We start from the raw sequence: 20,504 nt of genomic DNA, 5'->3' as shown, positions 1-20,504 counted from the left end.
AAACCTAATTTGAACGTTAAAAGCATCATGGTCACAGGAATCCTGAGTGGAGCTCCTCACAACTAATCTGTGAGATCAATCCAGTACTAAAATACAAACTTTTTCCATTTGTCCAGATTTTAAAAAAAAAACATTTTCAATATCTACAAAAGATCTTCGCAGATCTATCACAATTTTTTGAAGACACAGTTCAACTTGGTTACACTAGAATTGTTTGGCGTCTCTGTGCTTGCAAAGCACTAAATATTTTTCTGAACTTATGAACGATTCTCTGTCAGAATCAGTGGGGGGAGGTGCGGAGAATCAGCTATTTGCAGTTTGCATCTGTCTCTATGACAGAGTCGAAAGTTCTGTTTACAACCAGGGAAAGCAAGCAGCAACCAAACTAAGTGACGTGTTCTGTCTGTCTGTGTATTGATCTCCTCCGCTCCCTTTCAGCGCTATGGACAGCTCTGCTGCCGCACCTAAAAACACACACCCACACACACACACACACCCTGACCAAACAAACAACAAACAGATCCGGGTGGAATACATCCTCCTATAAATTTAATTCTTATGCCAAGTCATGAAGACAAATTGTTTAACTGGGTGTCTCGGCTCTTTTGTCTGGTGTGGAAGAAAACAAACTAAGGATGCAACTGAGAATATGAATCAATGAGCACGAAAAAATATCAGTTGAGGATAGGCGGGACTTGACAAATAAGATTTGACCATGAAAATTTCAAGTCAAGGACTGTAAACTTACATGTGTTCATCAAAATCAGTCACTTTAAACCAAAAGAAGCAAAAGCATTAAAGCAAAACATAAGATAATATAAAACAGATAAACTATCCTCTTGCTTGTCTCTTATTATTAATGAGATGTTTCTATCATTTGCTCTTTAGTTTTGATTTTTCAGTTCCCTTTAATGTAGAAATTGTCGTCCGTGAGTATAACTGTCTTATCTAACACAGCTCCAAAACAAGATAAAAATGGGTTACCACTTGCAGCTTTACGTGTATTTGAGCACCTCTACTTTATCAATCAAACTCTATAGCACCTTTCATACAGGTTCGTGCTTTACCGCTTTACTGAGCTGATAACAAGACAAATGTAAACAGTAAAATAGTTTGAGACCCCTGGACACAAGACATAAAAATGATAAAAATGAAACAGTTAAATAGATAAAAGCCTCCTTGATACAGAAGCATTTGTCTGTGTGTCGCTCAGAGAGACAAATGGTCGCACTTCAGTTATATTTTCGCGATGATTTTGGTGAAGTATGAGCCCTGAAGTTTCATGCCTGTTGGTGCAGATTAAGTCTCTTAGACTTTGATGTTGTGGCCAGTGTCACTCTGTTTCTCTTTCTCAAAAGGTACGATTATATGTTCATTCATTTATTCATCTTCTGTAAACGTTTATCCTGTTGGGGGTCATGGGGGCTGGAGCCTATCCCGCCTGACATTGGGCGAGAGGCGGGGTACACCCTGGACAGGTCACCAGACTATCACAGGGCTGACACATAGAGACAGACAACCATTCACACTCACATTCACACCTACGGACAATTTAGAGTCACCAATTAACCTGCATGTCTTTGGACTGTGGGAGGAAGCTGGAGTACCTGGAGAAAACCCACACTGACACGGGGAGAACATGCAAACTCTGCACAAAAGGGCTCCCCCACCCTGGGTTTGAACCAGGAACCCTCTTGCTGTAGGGTAACAACGCTAACCATTGCACCATCATGCTCGTACGTGTGAATCTTTTTTGTGTGAATAATACCGTGACGTGGTCCAGGTCCTGGCCCATCTCCTGAGAGGAGGCCACCACATCTCTCTCTGCGATCCAGTGCTCCAGGTCCTCTACCTCTCGGCTCAGCAGGAAGTGATGGAAGGTGTGGTCCAGCTTCTTCCTGCGGTCCTCCGCCAGCTCCCTGAGCCCCGCATACTGCTTATCCACCTGGCCCTGTCGTCTGATGATCTCCTCACTGCAGACAAGGTGAAAGGAGAGGGTGCAAAGGAAATGAGATGCAGGGAGGACGGAGAAAATGAGAAAATGGCAAACAGATTGGATTTGGGTTTACTCTAGATGAGGTGTGCGATTAGGAAGCAGGAATTATCGCACTTCTACGTGCTTGTGTCTCTTATCGCCCCAAACCACAGCTGACTGGGACAACATGAGTGAATTAGCATCTTCAGATGTAATTCCTTCAGTGTTTACATCAAATTATGGAAGCACAAACCCATCAGGATGGTCCTCGGCAAACAGCTTTTGGGCACGGTCAGCTAGCGTCTGAATGGAGTCAGCGTAGTCGTCCACAGCTTGCTTAAGGATCATGTGGCGCTTCAGCATCAGCATGGCACTCTGCTCATCCTGGAGAGACGGAAGAAGAAGAGGAGGAGGAAGAAACACAGCTATGAAATTATGCGGAAAAAAGAACGAGGAGACACATCAAAGCAAAACAAAACACTCCAAATGAGCTCTCAATAGAGGGTGCCACAAAAAAAGCATGTCAACTTAATTGAAGAATAGCCAAAGCATATAATCATGGTAATGCATGCAGTGCCACTTGTTATCTTCACAGTGTGATATGTTCTGGTTCGGATAATAAGATCTGTTTCAGACATCTGCGGTCACCTCCCTGATTAACCACCCTGCCTCCTCGTGTGTGTGACAGGCTCTGCTCCTCACCTTGGCCTTCTCATCCGCGATCATGTACAGCTCCTGCTCCCCTATCCACGCTTCGGCCTCATCCGCGTCGTTGTAGTAGTGCTGGGCCAAGCTGGAGCCGTTCAGCCTCTCCCTGCGCTTGGCCATCTCGTCCTGCAGCCGGGCCCACGCCTCCTCCAGCTCCCTCAGCTGCTCTGTGATTCGCTCTGCCTCCGGTCTGCCCTCTGCGCTGGCGGCCGCCGCCATCCTCCTTCCTCGCTCGAGCACTTCGTCGACGCGGGGCTGGTGGCCCTCGATCTCCCTCTGCAACGTCTGATGGACAGAGAAGAAGAAGACAGTGAGTGTATAGTACAGAATCACATGAGAGATGATATGATGCTATCCAAGCAAGTCCCTTCGCAACTGCTTTTTTGAAGGAAGTTCAAACATCAGTCGTATTCTTTTGTGATATAAATGGAATCAAAAACAAAGTGTTTTCGAGGATATGTTTTGGGGTTTTTTTGCTTTTACAGTATAAGGAACGATCCGATCTTGACTGACAGTTGAAATTAGTTCACTGCGCAACTGACTGACAGTTTTTTGATAACATATTAATTCTTTTTCATTCATGCAGATGGTAAAAAATAACCAAACTCTCTCTTGTTTTGGCCTCTATAATAAGAGGGTTGTCTGCATTGGTTTCTGCCCTTGGTTTTGGACTGTTGGTGGGACAAAATGAGCTGTTTGAAGAAGTCACCTTGGGCTCTACGAGACTGAAAGGGGCACAATTCTTGATTTTCTGACATTTTATAGACCTTAATCAAAGCAATTAATCAAGAAAATAATGTCAGATTAATCAACAATGGAAAGAAATTGTTAAAAAAGTAGCTGGCAATCTACCGTACGGCTACCCGCAACTCTACAGACAAACCTCTCACCTGGTTTTTCTTCAGCAGCATCTGCACAGTTTGAAGGTTGTGGCCGTGCTCTTGTGACATTGCCAGGGGCATCCTCTCCTCGATCCAGAGCTGAGAAAGAGAAAGAAGAAAAAGAAGGTTGTAACAAAGAAAAGACAGAATAGCAGGGGCTGGTTTCTGTTGAAAAACAGCTTTACAGATCTCAGATGTACACAGAGTATAACAAAATGCTAAGACCACCTTTCTTTGTGCTGAATTTTACCCCCTTTATAAAATGTCTCCAACATCTCAAACAGTAAAAATCCTCCTCTAAGCTGTCTCCTCCACCTGACTAAAGTGGATTTAGGCTGTGAAACCAATAAGGGATTAAAGCTTTTTACCCAGATTCACCTGCAGAGTCAATTTCATGGAGAGAGCTGGTGGTCTCACTGCCTTGCATACTAAGTGTACATACTATAATTGAAAACTTCATTTCTAAATTAATAAGTTATCATTTTGGGGTGGAAAAAACACTGTCTGAAGTTCAGGCTTGGAGATTTCCCTGAAGGTGTTATCTGGCTGTCATTCAAAAGCCAACATTAATCCAGCTCTTTTAGAAATTCAACATCCTTTATTCACATTTGGTGCTATCAATCATTTTTGCAAGAGCAGGGAGTTTCAACAGTTTAATTTTGCTCAGAAATTGGATCCATGCTTACAAGCTCGTCAGCCAGGTCTCTGTAGAACTGATGGACAGACTTGGCGGCCTCCAGTTTGCCCTTGCGCTGGGCCAGTGGTGTGAGGAGCTGCTGGAAGTCCCTCTGCAGGGCCTGCTGCTCGGCCTCAAGCTCCGGCTGGTCCTCCCTGCCTCCACCGTGCTTTCTGACGGCATCCTGGAGCTCCTCCAGCTCCCGCGCCCGGTCACGCACCTGGTTCTCTGTCATCTGGCGCAGGGAGATACGATTAGAGGAAAAGATGAATAGCCTTTCAGGAGTCTAATCAGGATGTAGTGGAGGGTAAACCCACCAAAAGTTAGTTTGTCTTGCAGTTTGTTTGCAGCTACGGATTTCATTTAACTTTTACCAATGCAAAACCGACTGTAATATAATTTAGAAGATTTATGGTGTTCCAGTTCTTCTCTCCAAGAAATATAATGCTTCTTTGTTTGTTGTGTTCAGATGCCAACAGTAAACACAAATACAGATCCAACGCAGGTGCTCACTCACTCAGAGTTAATCCTAAGAAAGCGCTCAAGCTAAAACTATAATGTATTCACTCCCGTGGTGAGATTAAACTACACATAATTTAAGAAGTGCAGACACAACAAGCATACAAATCTCAAGTACATACAGTAAATGCTACAGAGACACAGACCTGATGCTTTTTGAGCAGGATGTTGGCGTTAGTCAGATCTTTGACGTCCTCATCTCCAGTCTGAAGCTGCTGCTGCAGCCCGGTGAGCCACTTCTTCATATCAGTTAGGCTCTGGTCGAAAAGCTCAGAGCGGTTGGCGTCAAACAGCAACCGGGCTTTCTCCTGAGTCGTGGACTCAAGCTTGTCCCACAGCTCATGGAGTTTGGCCAGACGCTCCGTCACAATGGGCTCAAACTCAGGCTTGGACTCCATGAGCTCATGGCCCTCCTGCATCCAACAAAAACACAAAGAGAAGATGTTAGCAAAGGTTTCACTGAAGCTGCCAATGGAGGAGGAGTGAGTCATTAAAAGGTTGAGAAGGATTCTGCAAGCAGCGATTGTGGGGTCCAAGTCAACACAGACTGTTCAGAAGTTGAAAGCTGTGAAGGATCAAGACCTTGAACAGTTTCTGACACCTACATTAAAGATAACTAACTAGTTTTATGATGATAACACATTCTTTTACAACCAAATCTGTCCCGGGGCCACCCTCTTCTTCTGCAGCACCATCACCTCTTATTGGTCAACTGCATACTTATGTGCTTGTGGACATGCTTCAACAGCCTAATTTAAAAAAATCCACAGAGTTTGGTGACGTTCGGACAAACTGTCGTTGATGTACAGTATGGTCACATTTTGCTCCTGGCCTAAGTACATGTTTGGTACTGGTGGTGCCCCCTATTGAGCAATCTCAAAATAACTTTCCACACATGGATTAACACTGTTACGAAACATTTTCTGTGAGTTGTGTAATGGTTGGACAAACAATTTTTGATTTATTGTCTTATTTGTGTTATGCCACGTCCATTTTTTTGGCATTACGTTGATTTAAATGAAACTTTCAGGGTGTGTTTCAGGTACTTATGTTGACATGTCCTGCAACTTTTGTTATGATTGTATATGGGGTTAGGTGTATTTATGTGCTAAGCCACGCCTTCTTTAGAATTCAGTGGTCACTTCTGATAACTCTTGACAACTTGGTCCAGTACTGATCTAAAGAAAATTTGGTAGCAATCAGACTTATGGTTTAGAAGGAGATGTCAAAAATGTGTTTTTCCAAAAGAATTCAAAATGGCGGACAATCTAATAAGGCTGACTTTAGTGGCTCTTAAGGCAAGTTTGTTGAGTGTAAATAGATGGACGTCTGTACCAAGAATCCTGTAAATCTGACTTATTGCATAGGAGGTTTAAATTCTTTAATCACTGGCGAACATTTCATGTATCTATGATATTCAGGAAGAAGATAAACCAGCACAGAAAAAAATACGGTTTCAACCTTCCGGCTTGAACCCCTAAAAATGTAGGATCAATAAGATATACAGCATCACCATCATAGGATTGCCAACCCCCCACCCCCTGCCCCTTCCATCCAAAGTGCCTGATGGACTTTGTGAAATAACTGTTGTGTTTGGCTGTTTTCATTCTTATATTGTTTTTACTTGCTGTTTATCATATATCTTAAAAACATAGATATGAATGTTTATGTCATCGTAGGAATGATGTGATACGCAAGAATGTGTTGGTGAATATGTAAACATTTATGTGCTGCTAACTGGAATGCTCCAACAAAGTTTCATTGTATCTGTCTATCTATCTATTTTTATATCAACATCCCTCGCTCATACACAGTATCACTGACCTGGTCTACTTTGTTGAGCCAGTCCTTGTTGGAGGCCAGCTCAGCCATGAAGGCCTGATGTTTCAGCCACTTGCTGTGGAGGTTCCTGGCCTCGTCGTATGACGTGTCCTGAGCCGTCAGCATCTTCTCGTTGATCCACACAGTCAGCTGAAGCACGGAGTGAAAGAGCGAGTATCAGGGATTAGCCAAGAAAAAAAAGATTCAAATCAACAGCTAAGATTTAAGCACGTACGGTTAAAAAAAAAAACTTGGGAAAGTCATGGAAACGTCAGCATTTTATATTTGTGCAGAGGTGACTTTCTTTGAGCAGGATTTACTTCTTTATCTTTTGAAAACAGAGCATTTACCAATTAGCCAAATGGGACCCCTATCCTAAATAGGGAAGATATAAATTTAGTCTCATCAAGTACAACTGTGTTAATATAAACAACGCAGAGAGTGTTCTGCAAATTAACCACAATCATCAAGAAATAAATAGAGGAAAAACACTGCGGTGTCACATCTCAGTGAAGGAATAATTAAGCAAATAATTAAAGTACTACGTGATGTTACCCAGCGATTACATGAACAGTAAACTGACGGTGAACTCACATCCTGAGTGTTTTGCAGGAAGTGCTGCAGGTCGCGGTTGTCTCTGAGCTTTTCTGACACCTCCTGGGCTCTCCTCTTGTTCTTGTTATGCCTGAAGGCCAAACACAACAAAATACATTAAAAATACAACTCCATACTTCAGTATATCTTCCTCCACCTCTTAATTTGACACCTCTCTCTGTGACATAACAGGAGTCATCGCTGAACGACAGTGAGAGGGTGAATCATTATGAGCTCCTCCTCCACACAGAAAAATACCTGACACAGTAACCCAAAACAGTCGTCTGTTTCTCTGCGACGCCGTGAAGAATAGCTCTCACTTAAAGATCAATATCCATTATTGTGGGCGCCCGTCTACCAAGCTGAATTGTGGGAGTTAATGGGACAAGCTCCCATGGCCTCTCTACAGCCTCTTGTTGTCAAGAATGATACAGTGATAAGAAAGCTGTTTCACTGCTGAGCTGGTTGAAACTGAAAAGATTATTATTTTCTACACGAGATCAGGGCCTGTACAGCTTTTATCAGACTGCTACCAGTGGAATTTTGGACTGTGAGATGAGAAAAGTCTCTAAAGTTGGTGAAGAGCAAATAGTAGATGACTGCAGTACAGAAACAAGCTCCACAGAGCTGCTGGCATGGCTGTAGACTGTATTTGTCAAATGTGCAAACAACAAAAATAAAGCTGGCATTGCTTTTGTTTGCAATCACTTTGCATAGGTCTTCACTGTCTGAACGTGTCAGTGTGTTACTAAATTCTCTTTATTAAATGTTTTCTCTGATGTACTTTGTCTATCAGCTGCAGAATTTCTCTTCTGCCTCTGTTTTGTTTTGATTTGGTTTCCATTCAGCCAAATATGAATCCCCATTTAAATATTATAGAAATATTGGATTGCAGTTCATTCACATGTTAATTGCAGGCAGAGATATTGAAGTAATGATCTCAAAGGTTTTCACATTAAAAAATTCTATTAAATCACTATCAATTGCCAATTGAGGTAACACAATGGTGACAGTATTACAAGCAGTGGTTGGTCTCCCATAGAGGGTAGACGACGCTAACACAACAGACTCACTCTTTAACTCAGTGGTTTCCAAATGGTGGGTAAAGGTCCAAAAGTGGACCTTCTGTATGGACCGCAAATTAATTGCAAACATGTCAAGTTTGTAAAAAATCTACTTTATTTTTAAGTACAGTGAATTTCTGGCACAGAGCTTTTATTCTGAAGTGCTGTTTCCTGCTGTAGAGTGAGGAGTAAGGGACAGCTACTTGAAGGAGACAGCAGACTAGCTAGAGAACATGGCCCGACACTGAATATGTTGAACTGTGTGGACCTTGAACTAAGGACTAAGAAGAAAAATTGGACCCCGTGGCTAGACCAGTCAGGACCCACTGCTTTAACTCAATTGTGTGCACACTAATGAGAACTACAGCGTTGCAGTTGTATGGCTCCACACACCAGTCAAGTTGCAGTTTACATCCATGTCTGTGAAAACATAAATGCTTCACACACAGAAGATCTGTACAATCAGCACAGTTTCAAGGTGGACAACCGAGGTTAGTGTCACCAATTCTGTATCTGACCAAATGCCTCGTCTTCTGTTCCCCAGTTATGATGTCAAGTCATGGCCAGAAAAGTGTTTTATGCAAAACATTATGATGTCACAGTGAAGCTGACCTTTGACCTTTTGGATATTAAATGTCATCACTTCATCATTTTATCCTAATAGACATTTGTGTGAAATTTTGTCATGCATAGCAAATGAATTCTTGAGTTATGGCCAAAAACATGTTTTGTGAGGTCACAGTGACCTTGACCTTTGAACTTGGACCACCAAATTCTAATCAGTCCAGGTGAACGTGCCAAATTTAGAGAAATTCTCTAAAGGTGTTCTTGAGATATCACATTCACGAGAATAAGACAGATGCAAGATCACGGTGACCTTGACCTTTCAATCCCAAAATCAGATTAGTTTATCGTTGAGTCCTAGTGGACGTTTGTGCCAAATTTGAAGAAATTCCTTAAGAAATTACGTTTACGAGAATGGGACAGACGGTTAACTTGAAAACATAATGCCTCCGGCCACAGCTACCGCAAGCACGGAGGCATAACAAAACAGAGATCTTCAAGATTGTAACTTTCAGGGTATCACATGAATTAAATGAATTCTGAAGTTGTTTGCAGAGTGACATATCCCTGAATAAAATGCAAGGATGTTTTCTTAAGATTGAACAATGGGACAGATGTTGCTGCTGCCAGAACGTGCTTTTACACTTCGCTGTATGTAGGAGTAAGTAGCTTGATAAATGTGTCTGATTACTCACAGTCAGCAGAGAAGTGTTTTCCTCTCAAGTTAAGAGCATAGATTCAAGTGTAGTTTTAGTTAAATGTAGATTCGTATTTTCCCTGATCAGAAACACTTTGAAAAATCACTGTAGTTGTTATGAGGTTGTAAAAAGTATTGATACTTACTTTTTAGATACCATATGTTTAAAACAATACAATCTCTGTTAACTATACATTCAATGTTACCTAAGTACTGAAGGTATAAAAAGAAAAAACAGATCTACAGTGGGATTTTGAACCAAGGCTGCACAGATGAAACAACAGGGACGAAAATCAACAGGTTCTCAAACTGTGGTTGTTACAGTATTCTCTCCAGCAAACCTACAACGTGACTAGAAGCGTGAAATTAAATTTTTAAAAAAAGAAATCATGTTGACTGACCTGTCTCCGATTGAGTTCATTTTTTCCTGCACTCTCCCAGAGTACAGATTGTTGCTGTCCACCAGACGCTGTCCACCCTGCACAGCGCCGTCGATCTTGTCCTCGTTGGCCTCCATGGTGCTCACGAAGTCCTCGTGCTTCTTCAGAGCCTTCTCTGCACCAGCCAACGTGTCAGGCTTGTCTATGTGGGCCAAGGTGTACTCCTGGGAACAAAGCGAAGAAGGACAAAGACAAACTCTCAGCGGCGTGGTTACCTGACCATGCTGCATTCCTCCAGACCACATCCTGTAGCATCACTAACACCATCATTAAATCCCTAACTCTATGGAACCGGGTGACTCTGCAGGACAGTACCTGGTTGTTGAGGATGGCCTCTACAGCCTTTCCATCCCTCATGAACTGCTGGAAGCCCAGACCCTGATCCAGGAAGTTCTTGCGGCTGTCCCACATCTTCTGCAGTTCCACCCAGCCGCGGTCCAGCCCCTTCAGTGTCTTCTCCAGCTGCTGGTACTGAGGATCATCCTCCTGACCCTGGGTGACCTGAGCACCGGTGTCCCTCACACGGTGGTAATCTTCCTCGTGGTTGTTTATGTCTTCACGCACAGCGTCATGCAGGCTGAGCTGCTCCTCAGCCTCCGGCAGCGTGGCGGGCATTTCCTCTGACGCCACGGCCTTTTGGGTCTTGAAAAGCCAGGACTGGAAGTCATCCATGTCTTGGAGAAAGGTCTGTAACTTGCTGACCTCACCCAACGAGTCCTCTCTGTCTGTCAGAGTCTTTCTTAGCGTGTCCCAGGCGGCGTCCAGCTCATCTCTGCGGGCCAAGATGTCGTTTGCGTTCTCCGGGTGGTCCTTAGCCAGCTGGTCAGCCTCTGCCCTCAGGAAGGTGAGCTTGCTGTCAATGGCAGCTAAGTCTCTCTCGATGCCAAACAGTTTCCTCTGTATGGTCATGACGGCTGCCAGGTCATTGCCCAATTCCTGAGTGGACTCGATCACCCGTGTCTTGTCTTTGATCCAGGTCTCTGTCTCGTCACACTCCAGCCCGTAGTTGTTCAGACTGACGGCAGAATCCACTTTCCTCTTCTTGTCCTCCACCATGGCCTTAAAGGCGTCCCACCTGAAACATAATGAGAGAGTGAGTATTTTAAAGGGACAGTTCACCCTTAAATCAGAAATACATATTTTCCTCTTAACTGTAGTGCTATTTATCAATCTATTTTGGTGTGAGTTGCCGAGTGTGAGATATGGTATGATGGTATATGATGGTAAAAATATGTATCATTGATTTCGGGGTAAACTGTCCATGTAATTTACACCAATTTTAGAGAAAGTAATAATTTCGTCTTCGTTTCAATGTATCTATAATTCAATTATGATTGGAAACTTTACCCTACATATATCTTTAATTATGTGCTTCCCTATCGGCAGATTTCACAATTTGTTTTTGCATTTCCAGCTGACCTGCTGTGTACTTACTAAAAGAGCTTGCCAGCAATTAACTGAAAATAATTGTAAGTGTACACCACTTGAACACTCTCTCTATTTACCTCTAATTAGTGCTAATTACAGGACACTTTAAAGTGACAAAGAAATTATAGACCTGTATAAAGTGTTAAAGAAAGGTTTGATTTGTCACAGCAAAGAGAAAACATACAGTACATTTTTTTCTTTTTTTGTTATTAAATGTTTATCTTTTAAAAATATTGATGCACAAATAAACAGTGAAATTCATGACGTGTAAGACAGATATATAATATGTGTGAAGCACCTCTTATTCAGTCGCATCTGACATTCTTTGACCTCTTTGGTGCGAGGGTGTCTGCTGTCCTCGAGCTGTTTCACAGATTTGTTGACATCGTCGACCCTCGACTGAACATTTGCCATGTCTTGAGCCAGAATGCTCAACCTGAAAACAAGAAACGTGCCACTTGGAATGAAAACAGTACAATGTGCATGACGCATAAACACCATCTCAAAGAGAATCCAATAAGTTTGGAGTTCATAATAAGATGATTTGATCTGTGTACCTATTCTGTACGACTTCTAGATCCTCCAGCTTCTCAGGCACCTCTAAACCCACCAACCACGTCTCCTTCTGGCCCATCCAGAGCTCGCAGGCGTCTGTCTCACTGAAGATAGTGTACAGGGCCATAGTGTCATCCAGCCTCTTCTGTCTCAGGTCAGCCAGAGACATGAGCTCCATGTACAGGTCCTTAATGTCTTTCAGGCGTCTCTGGATATCAGGGGTGTTTTGTAGCTCCTCTGGCAGCGCGTTGGCCTGTTTGGACAGAGCATCTATGGTGGCTCCGTTCTTGATTGCTTCATTCTTCAGGTCGTTGTGCTTTTTCAGTTGCCGCTGGGTGGTGTACTCGTCGTGGCCCACGTCGTCGCTGCTCATCTGCCTCTTGGCGTCCAGCAGCCAGGCCTTGAGTTCATCAGCGTCTCCCTGAAACTGGAAGAACCTCTGGGTGTCCTGGAGGTTCTGTTTCCGAAACGCAGCCAGCTCCTCCAGCTGCTGCCACTGCCTCGTGGTGTTGTCCATGCATTCTTGAACCTTCGGGGAGCCAAAGTGCTTGGCTCTGATCATCGTATCTCCTTCAGCCAAGACCTGGTCGAGGTTGGCTCGGCGGGCCCCGAGCTCGTCCTCGAAGGCGCTGTGTTTGCTCTGGAGCACCAGCACGCTCGTCAGGTCCTTGCCATAATCCAGCGAGGAGAAAATGTGCTCTTTTTCTCTAATCCAGCTCTCCAGCTCTGCCACCTCCCACAGGAAGTTCCAGAAGCGGCGGGACTGCTCCAAGCGAGCTTTCCGCTGGGCCGCCAGGGCACAGAGCTCCTGGTAGCACAACTCCAGATGCTGCACCCTTTCACGGATCACCTGAGGGTCACATGGCTTGTAGCCTGGGGGGGAAATTAAGGAATTGTTATACATATGTATTTATTTGACTTCCTCTACCTGCTTAATTCTTCCCAGGGCTCTGGGATGTCAAACTCAGCATAAATTGTGTGAAGGGCGGCACATACAGTGACCAAAAAGACACATACAGACACTCACATACATATCTATGACCAAACCACATTATTTAACTGAATGGGAGAAAATCTGGGGCCTTTTCACGCCTGAAAGTCTGAACCAAGGTTTGCATTTTTGTTATATTGTTTACATTTGATCTGGTGAGTTTTGGTGTCATATTGCAAATATGTGAGTGCACAAAAGAACTACACATGACATACATACGTCCTGTTATCATCACCTACGTGAGCTGCTCTCCTGTCCTCTTAATTCTCTCTGTCTCACCCGCATTTTGTTATGCAGCATTGTTTATGGATAAACTGAAACCTACACTGTATATGTTCCTATCGCTAACACCCGTCTGCTCTGAGTGCAGCCAGTCTCACCGTCTCTTTATGGCTCAACCACACACACATACACACACACACACACACACACACACACACACATGCGCGCGCGCTACGCAAGAGGTGCTAGACTACTCTTATCACATGACGACAGCCTGCCAAAACTTCCAGTAACTGATCTGAAGGCCCGAACCACCCAAAAAATGTTTTCATGCTAGAAACAAACCATGGTCCAGCTTGATTCAGATGAAGAAGTGAGATGAAAGTTCTGCTGTTTGGTTTGGACTGTAGACCGAGGGAGATTTCACACATGTAATTTGGTTTGAATCAAACTCAAAAGTCTGAGAATCCCTTAATGAGGTAGGTTTTAAACAGGTCTCAAGCCACCCCGTAGAGAGCAGACTCCACACACGAGGTCCACATTAAAAACTTTGTGTTTGTTGTTGCTTCACAGAAGAGCCAATGTTGACCTTTACAAAGTTTGTTAAATTCAGCTTTGTAAAAAATAAAAAAAATCCATATTAATTAAACTTAGTACTTATATTAATTAAACTACTTAGACTGCAGGTGTGCTAGTTCAGGCAGTCATCTCAATCTGCACTAATTCATACACACAGGTCATACATCACTCTCTATATGTCATCAACAAACACACCCTCTCAATTTGGTGGTCTACTAAAGATGCAAAATCTTCCCAGCTCTCCCTTTGCATTGTCAATGCCGCTGCTGCCCTGCATCAGTGCTGCTGCTTGCTCTCTCAGCCCCACCTCCACCCCAGCATCCACCTGCAGGCTCCGGCTAAGCAGGGAATATTTAATCATCACTCCCCAATATCTCATGTGAACATATCTGCAGGGAGCGATGAGGCCGGAGTCCAGACGACAAACTCTGTGTTCTGCTGTTGAAATAAATATCTAAAACTTGAGTTGTCTGACTGAACAATATTTGAGAACCACAAATTTAACCAAACAAGCTAACCTTCATTAGCACGGCCGTGTTTAATGATGTTTTTTAACACAAGCAGTAATTCATGAACTTTTACAAAATATAATATCTGGAAGTATCCGATCTTAGAATCATCTGATGGTAACGTTCAGTATTTTTGGACAGTTTTACTCAATGCTACAGGCACATTTTGGTCGGAGTTCAAAACATACTGTGGTTCAATAGCCAGTCCTGGTCTGGTTAAGGTCTGTGGCCTGCAATCCATCTGTGTCATCTCACTCCAAACAAAACAAGGGCCACAATGAGCCACTGCACTTACTATCTCCGTTGGCAAACTTGAGAGCGGCAGCACTGGCGTTCTGCACTCTCTCCGCCTGCAGAGCGATGTCGTTCTCTAACAGAGCGTGTTTCTGTAACAAATCTTCAACTTCCAGCAAGTGTTTCCCAAAGTCAGGAGACAGGAGTCGAGCCTGAGGAGAGGAAGAAAGAGCAGTCTGATCAGTTCAGTGTCTGAAGCATAAATGTTAAAAGCTGATGAACATTGCCTCCTGTGTTGTACCTTCATGTCATCCATCCAGCTGATGATGTACAGCATCTCCTGGAAGATCCTCTGCAGGGTCAGGTTCTTGTCCAGACGCCCCCTGCGAGCCTTCAGCAGCTCCTGCAGGTAGTCCCACAGGCGCAGGATGTTGTCTTTCCGCACGTCGATGCGTTTGGCATCATGGTACCGCTCAGACTCCAGCTCCTTTGAGATGTCCACCAGGACCTGAACTCGCTCCTCATACGCAGCGATGTCTGTCTCGATGGCATCATGCTTCTTCTTGGCTGCCTCCACAGCTGGCAGGTCGTAACCAAAGTTATCCTGAGGAGAGCAGAGCAGAGAGGGGCTCAGAGCACAAACTGTAGATACATTTGGCTTATAATACTGCTGCTCTTTTACTCATTGCCACTTGCCATCCTTTCAGTATTTATACTGTAAGGTATTGCTACTGTTTAAAGCTGCCCTATGTAGTTTTCTTGTTAAACAAGAAAAAGGTTTACATTTAGTGTCTCTCACAAGTATAGTGTGTATCCTTGAGCTCAAACCAATGTGCTGAAAGCATTTTCTTCATTATAAAACACAAGCTGATTTTTAAGCCCTGCAATGTTTACAACCAGGTTCACTAACACTTGCTCTAGCACATGTTCACTTGCAGTCTTCTTCCCTGCCTTTGATGCCTCACTGCAGCTTACCTTGATGCATTACTGCCCCCTGTAGGTCAGTGTAATATTGTCAAACCCTTGGCAGGACTGAGTATCACATCACCCAGTGGCATGTGCATGATATAAGCAACAAAATAAAAGAACCAATTAAAAAAAGGTTACATACTTATAGAAGCCCATTTCTGCCAGGTTAATGGAAAAACTTTTTCAACTTCAACTTTTTTTTTTTAAATAATGGCTTAGTATTACTTATTTGCTTATTAATAATAAGTAAAGCCCCGTTTCCACCAAACACTTTTGGTATGGTACCTTTGGAACCAAAAGGAACCCTTCAGACATCGTACCTAGACCCTAGTGTTTTCACCGCAAACAGTACCCTTAAATGTGGGCGGGGTTGTTGTCACTCACTGTATTTTCTCCTTCATCAATCTGCACCTTATCTATCATCCACAGAACAGGCTGCAGTGAGAGTCTCTCTCCATGGGATATTTAAAAATAGCGGGTTTGTGCATTTAGTCCTTCTCAGGTAAGTTCAGGGTTTTAGTGTTGCCAGAGCCCACAGGAATGACGCTTCATGACACTTCTGTTTTTTCTCCAAGTGAGGATTGGAATATATGCAGTTCACATACTCTGGATGAAATTAATATATATTTTTAAACGCTTGAAAATCCACTCACTGCTAAAAATGTATGTCATCCAAGAGAGACAATAAAAACTAAAGTAAAGTTGTCACAGTGAAATTTAAGGTGTGCTGATGGATTCACGTTGTCAACTAATGCATTGAGTAACATTACAAGTAAACATTCCACCTTAAAAGTTGCTGGCAGTCAGTCCAGTGAATTAAGTTATTTTTTCTCCGATTCCAGCTGCTGCGAGAGGCAGCAAAACATCCTTTCATTTTATAGCTACAGTAATAAAACTCTCCACAGTATGAACAGTGGTTACATGAGCCTCAAAACCAGACACAACTCAGCCCTGAGCAGAGTGACCGTCCTCTATTGACCAATCAGCAGACTGCAGTGTTCACAGCTCCACCTTTTAGTACCAGATCTGTGTGCTAGGTACCCCAACAGAGGGGGGACCAAAAATGGGGATGGTACAGAATGGTTCCATTGGTACCATCCACAACTTTTCACAGTGGAAACGAAAAAAAAAAAGCGTGCTGAACTGAACTGTACCGTAGTGTTCGGTGGAACTGAGGCTTTAGTTGCACAAAATAATGAGAATTGTTCTAAAAATAATAACTTAGTATCATTACTTATTATGCAAACAACCAGCTGTGTCCATTAATGAATGCAAATACTGTGAAACTTTGTATTGTTATTCATGTAACTTTACTTAATTAGGTAGTCTAATTGAGATCAGGACCTTTTCCAGGAGACGCCTCAGAACTGACATCAGCTAAAAAAACACTGTATAATATCCAAAGTGTTGTTGTTGATGTTTTACCTGAGCCACGAGTCTCTGGTTCTCCAGAAGCCAGGTCTCCCTCATGGCAGCCTTCCTGTCGAATCTTCTCGCCATCTGTTCCAGCTTCTCCTGTCTGATCAGCTCATCCCTCAGGACGCGCTCCCGCTCATTCTCCGCCCTCTCCAGACGCTCCCAGGCCTGCACACAGATGATGAGATGAGGGTTTGTTGTTTTTGGTAGTTGGTGGGGGGATGGGGGTTCTTAGAAGTTCTTTGCTTGATCCCATCAACGAAGAGGAACAGGTCAAGGACAGCAACAGTCTTAAAGTCTTAAATGTCTTGATTTGCCCAACTTATAGTAGCAGATATAAAGTTTAAAATGATTTAAAACACAGAAAAGCTGCAAATTCTCACTTTCGTTTGACATTTTTTGCTTGTTGTACGATTTAAATCAATATTGATTCTAAAAATACATTCGTCTGCAGTGATGTCAGACCTCTATCTTCTTCAAGAGATGGCTTTCACTGTGCAGTTCACAGACTTGCAATATAGTATTACCGGTATAATTCGATTTATTTGTGATTTAATTGTTGCCTCGGCATTGTGCTCTGCTAAATGAATTAATTTGGGCCATTAGAACTGAGCTGTGTGCTTCAGCTTCAAACCACAGATGTTTACATTTTGGTCAAAAGAGAGATGATCATCATATGAAAAAAGCCAAATATTTTCTTTAATAAAATGACAGCTGAAGTGAGGAGTCAAGTAATTGATTAGATATTTGATCACTGATTAGTTATTTTCAAGTAAGAATGAAAAAAGGGGCCTGTTATTGGCTAAAAGAGTGATTGCTCTTTTATGGAAGAAGGCCAGTAGTATGGATAAATGGACTTCTGAACTATCAACAACTCTGCCCTTGCAGACAAAAAAATGCATATGCTATCAGGGGTAATCAATCACTCTTTCACAACCTCTTGGGTCCCTTCATGTGTTATCTGGAGAGGACAGACTTAATCCACATGTTGGAAGTACTCGGGGATATGCTGTAAGTGACCCTCTGCAGTATTCAAATCTGTCAAAGTTTTTTTTCTTTGTTAATTGTTGTCAAAATTTGTACATCAATATTACGTTTACTTAAACTTGTTTTGCAATTGTATTGCACTAACACAATCCTGTAATTATTTTTTTTCTTTCCCCTTTCCCCACTTAAGATGAACTGATAAGAATAAGACATCCTGATCCCTCTCACCCTGTTGATATCAGCAACCAGAGCTCCCTCTTTAGGCGTGTAGACCCTCTGGTTGTTGGCTCTCATACGACTCTGGATGGTGAACAGCAGCACCTCAAGGTTCCCCTTCTCCTGAAACCTGGAAGAAAACAAACACAAAAAGATACAATTAAACTGTATTTTTACAGCAGTTTTTCTGGCATTGCTTGACATCCTCCCCTCTTCAGAGAGAACTTTAAACCACTCTTGAAAATTTTAAGCATTTGTGACGGTGTTGCTCAATCCCACTCTGTGGTTTAAAGATATCCTTCTCCAATGGCAACCTTTTTTTACCTATGTGGAAGAGCTTTCTACTTTTAAAAGACCTGAGTGACGCCCACAGTGAAGTGTAAACCACATCCACCTCCACACACAGATACAGTTCAGTAAGTAGACTGTGCACAGTTGTGTCTATATTTGAGCATTTTATTTGAAGATCAGTGTTTGCTGATCAACCACTTTGCTATAATTGAGTCTCTACTCATAATGTTTTTTTTAATAAGTACAATAATGATTAGTGTCTTTTTTCCCTGGGTTATCTATCTTCTGTCTAATGTCTTAGTAATGTTATTATTATTGATGTATTCATTTTTCCATTTGTCTACATGCACATTAATTGTGCTCACTTATATGTGATTATACTGAATGTTTGATGAACAACGGCTCTAAAATTGGATTTCCTGTTTCTTGGTGTACAGATGACAAATCAGTCAAAGTGACCTGTTTGGAAAAGTCAAAATGCAAAAGTAGGCAAATGTGGAAGAGGGAAATATAGTGAATACGGAAATGACAAATAATGTGAACATTAGAATTAATGCCTCACGGTTATTTGCTTCCGCCAACCTGTCAAGTTACAGTTGCAGTTTACATCCATGTCTGTCAACTTACACGTAGCCATGACAGTTGACAATACTTCAAATATGAATGCTGCTGCAAAGAAGATACAAGTTCTAAGACATGGATGCTTCAAGCACATCTTCACCCGAGAAGCACAAAAGATCTTTAAAATCAGTTTAAGGGTGGGCACCCAAGATTAGCATCACTAATTACATATCCAACCAAATGTCTCCCCTTTTCGTTCCTGACGCTGAATAACGTGTAAGTGTTTTTGCAGAATGTTATGACGTCACAGTGAAGCTGACATTTGGATATAAAATGTCATTACTTTAACATTACATTTTGTCATAGTTAGAGTATGAATTCTTGAGTTATGGCTGAAAATGTATTTTGTGAGGTCACAGTGACCTTGACCTTTGACTGCCAAAATCTTAATAGTTCAACTTCAAGTCGAAGTGGATGTTTGTGCAAAGTGTTCTTAAGATGTCACATTTCCAACAATGGGATGGACATGAGGTCACAATGACCTTGACCTTTGACTGTCAAAATCTGATTAGTCCATCTGCGACTCCAAGTGGACGTTTGTGCCAAATTTAAGGAAATTCCCCCAAGGCCTTTTTAAAAAACGTTACCAGGAATTGTCCAATTCAGATGGCGGACAATCCAAAAACATTATGCCTAAACAAGAGCTAAACAAGAGCAGTGTGCGGGGTTTTCTGTTTAAAGATTCAAGGTATATTTTCCAACGCACCTACATCTGAGACAGTTGAATGTGCGAATACCTTTTTTTCAAAGTGTTTTTCTATAAATTGGTTTAAATTTGGCTGAAAGATCCCAACTAAAAACAGCATCACAACATCACACAAAAGAATTGATGATGATGATGATTGATGATGTTACATGGCCAACAAGAAAAAATTTAAAAGTAAAAAAGTATATTTTAGGTTTCACAGAAAGCCTTAATCCAGTTGCTCAGATGATGTGTCGAAAATAGGTGTCAAATTTTGTTTCTGTTTTATAACTGATATTTTATGAATATGAATCATTGTTAAGGTGAGTCAAAAAGCAGTGGACAAAGAGAACATTAAAATAGAAACAGAACATTGGTAATGTAATGTGAAGGTGTCTTGGCTCGACTTACTTGGGCGGCTTCTCGACAGTGCGGTAGGTGTTGAAGGCCTGAAGCTGCTGCTGAACTCCAGTCAGAGAGTTGGCAAGTTTCCTGTTGTTCAGCACGATGATGGTCTGCTCAATCCACGTCAGCAGGTCTGACGCCAGCGTCTCATACTTATCGATCATCTTCTCCGTCTCGATGGCATGATCCAGAACCTGAAAAATGGAGGTCAAAGACAATCAGGGACACAGGATCAAAGTTATGTTAACAAATTCGTCATACGTGCGCGTCATCTTTCCATCTCACCTTTCCAACTCTCTTGCCTTCGACAGCGAGCTGCTTCATCTTCGAGAAGTAGTGGTAAAATGCCACGACGTACGTGATGATGGACTTCTCATCTGGGTTCTCTGTGAACACATCTACAAAACAAAACGGCAGACAAGTCAGTCACAGCCAAGCCAGAGACCATCTCTGGTCC

At 42.5% G+C, this 20,504-nt stretch overlaps 1 protein-coding gene across 4 annotated transcripts in view; it reads right to left on the bottom strand.

Annotated features, from left to right (window-relative positions):
- The window catches only part of sptb (spectrin, beta, erythrocytic), a 76,177-nt gene that overhangs the window by 20,946 nt on the left and 34,727 nt on the right, over positions 1-20,504 (bottom strand). For all 4 annotated transcript variants that reach the window (XM_049597161.1, XM_049597160.1, XM_049597162.1 and 1 more), the window contains 18 exons: positions 20,333-20,445; positions 20,054-20,241; positions 18,058-18,175; positions 16,852-17,010; positions 14,759-15,061; positions 14,519-14,669; positions 11,925-12,795; positions 11,666-11,803; positions 10,255-11,014; positions 9,901-10,103; positions 7,175-7,265; positions 6,584-6,730; positions 4,906-5,172; positions 4,251-4,475; positions 3,574-3,663; positions 2,678-2,968; positions 2,229-2,359; positions 1,769-1,973 (listed from right to left, as the gene is read on the bottom strand). In XM_049597161.1, the coding sequence (XP_049453118.1) occupies positions 1,769-1,973; positions 2,229-2,359; positions 2,678-2,968; positions 3,574-3,663; positions 4,251-4,475; positions 4,906-5,172; positions 6,584-6,730; positions 7,175-7,265; positions 9,901-10,103; positions 10,255-11,014; positions 11,666-11,803; positions 11,925-12,795; positions 14,519-14,669; positions 14,759-15,061; positions 16,852-17,010; positions 18,058-18,175; positions 20,054-20,241; positions 20,333-20,445 (4,451 nt within the window). The remainder of the gene's footprint in view (positions 1-1,768; positions 1,974-2,228; positions 2,360-2,677; positions 2,969-3,573; positions 3,664-4,250; positions 4,476-4,905; positions 5,173-6,583; positions 6,731-7,174; positions 7,266-9,900; positions 10,104-10,254; positions 11,015-11,665; positions 11,804-11,924; positions 12,796-14,518; positions 14,670-14,758; positions 15,062-16,851; positions 17,011-18,057; positions 18,176-20,053; positions 20,242-20,332; positions 20,446-20,504) is intronic.

The sequence above is a fragment of the Epinephelus fuscoguttatus genome, linkage group LG14, assembly GCF_011397635.1.
Source record: "Epinephelus fuscoguttatus linkage group LG14, E.fuscoguttatus.final_Chr_v1".
Lineage (NCBI taxonomy): Eukaryota > Metazoa > Chordata > Actinopteri > Perciformes > Serranidae > Epinephelus > Epinephelus fuscoguttatus.
This window is presented reverse-complemented; position numbering and strand designations above follow the sequence as displayed.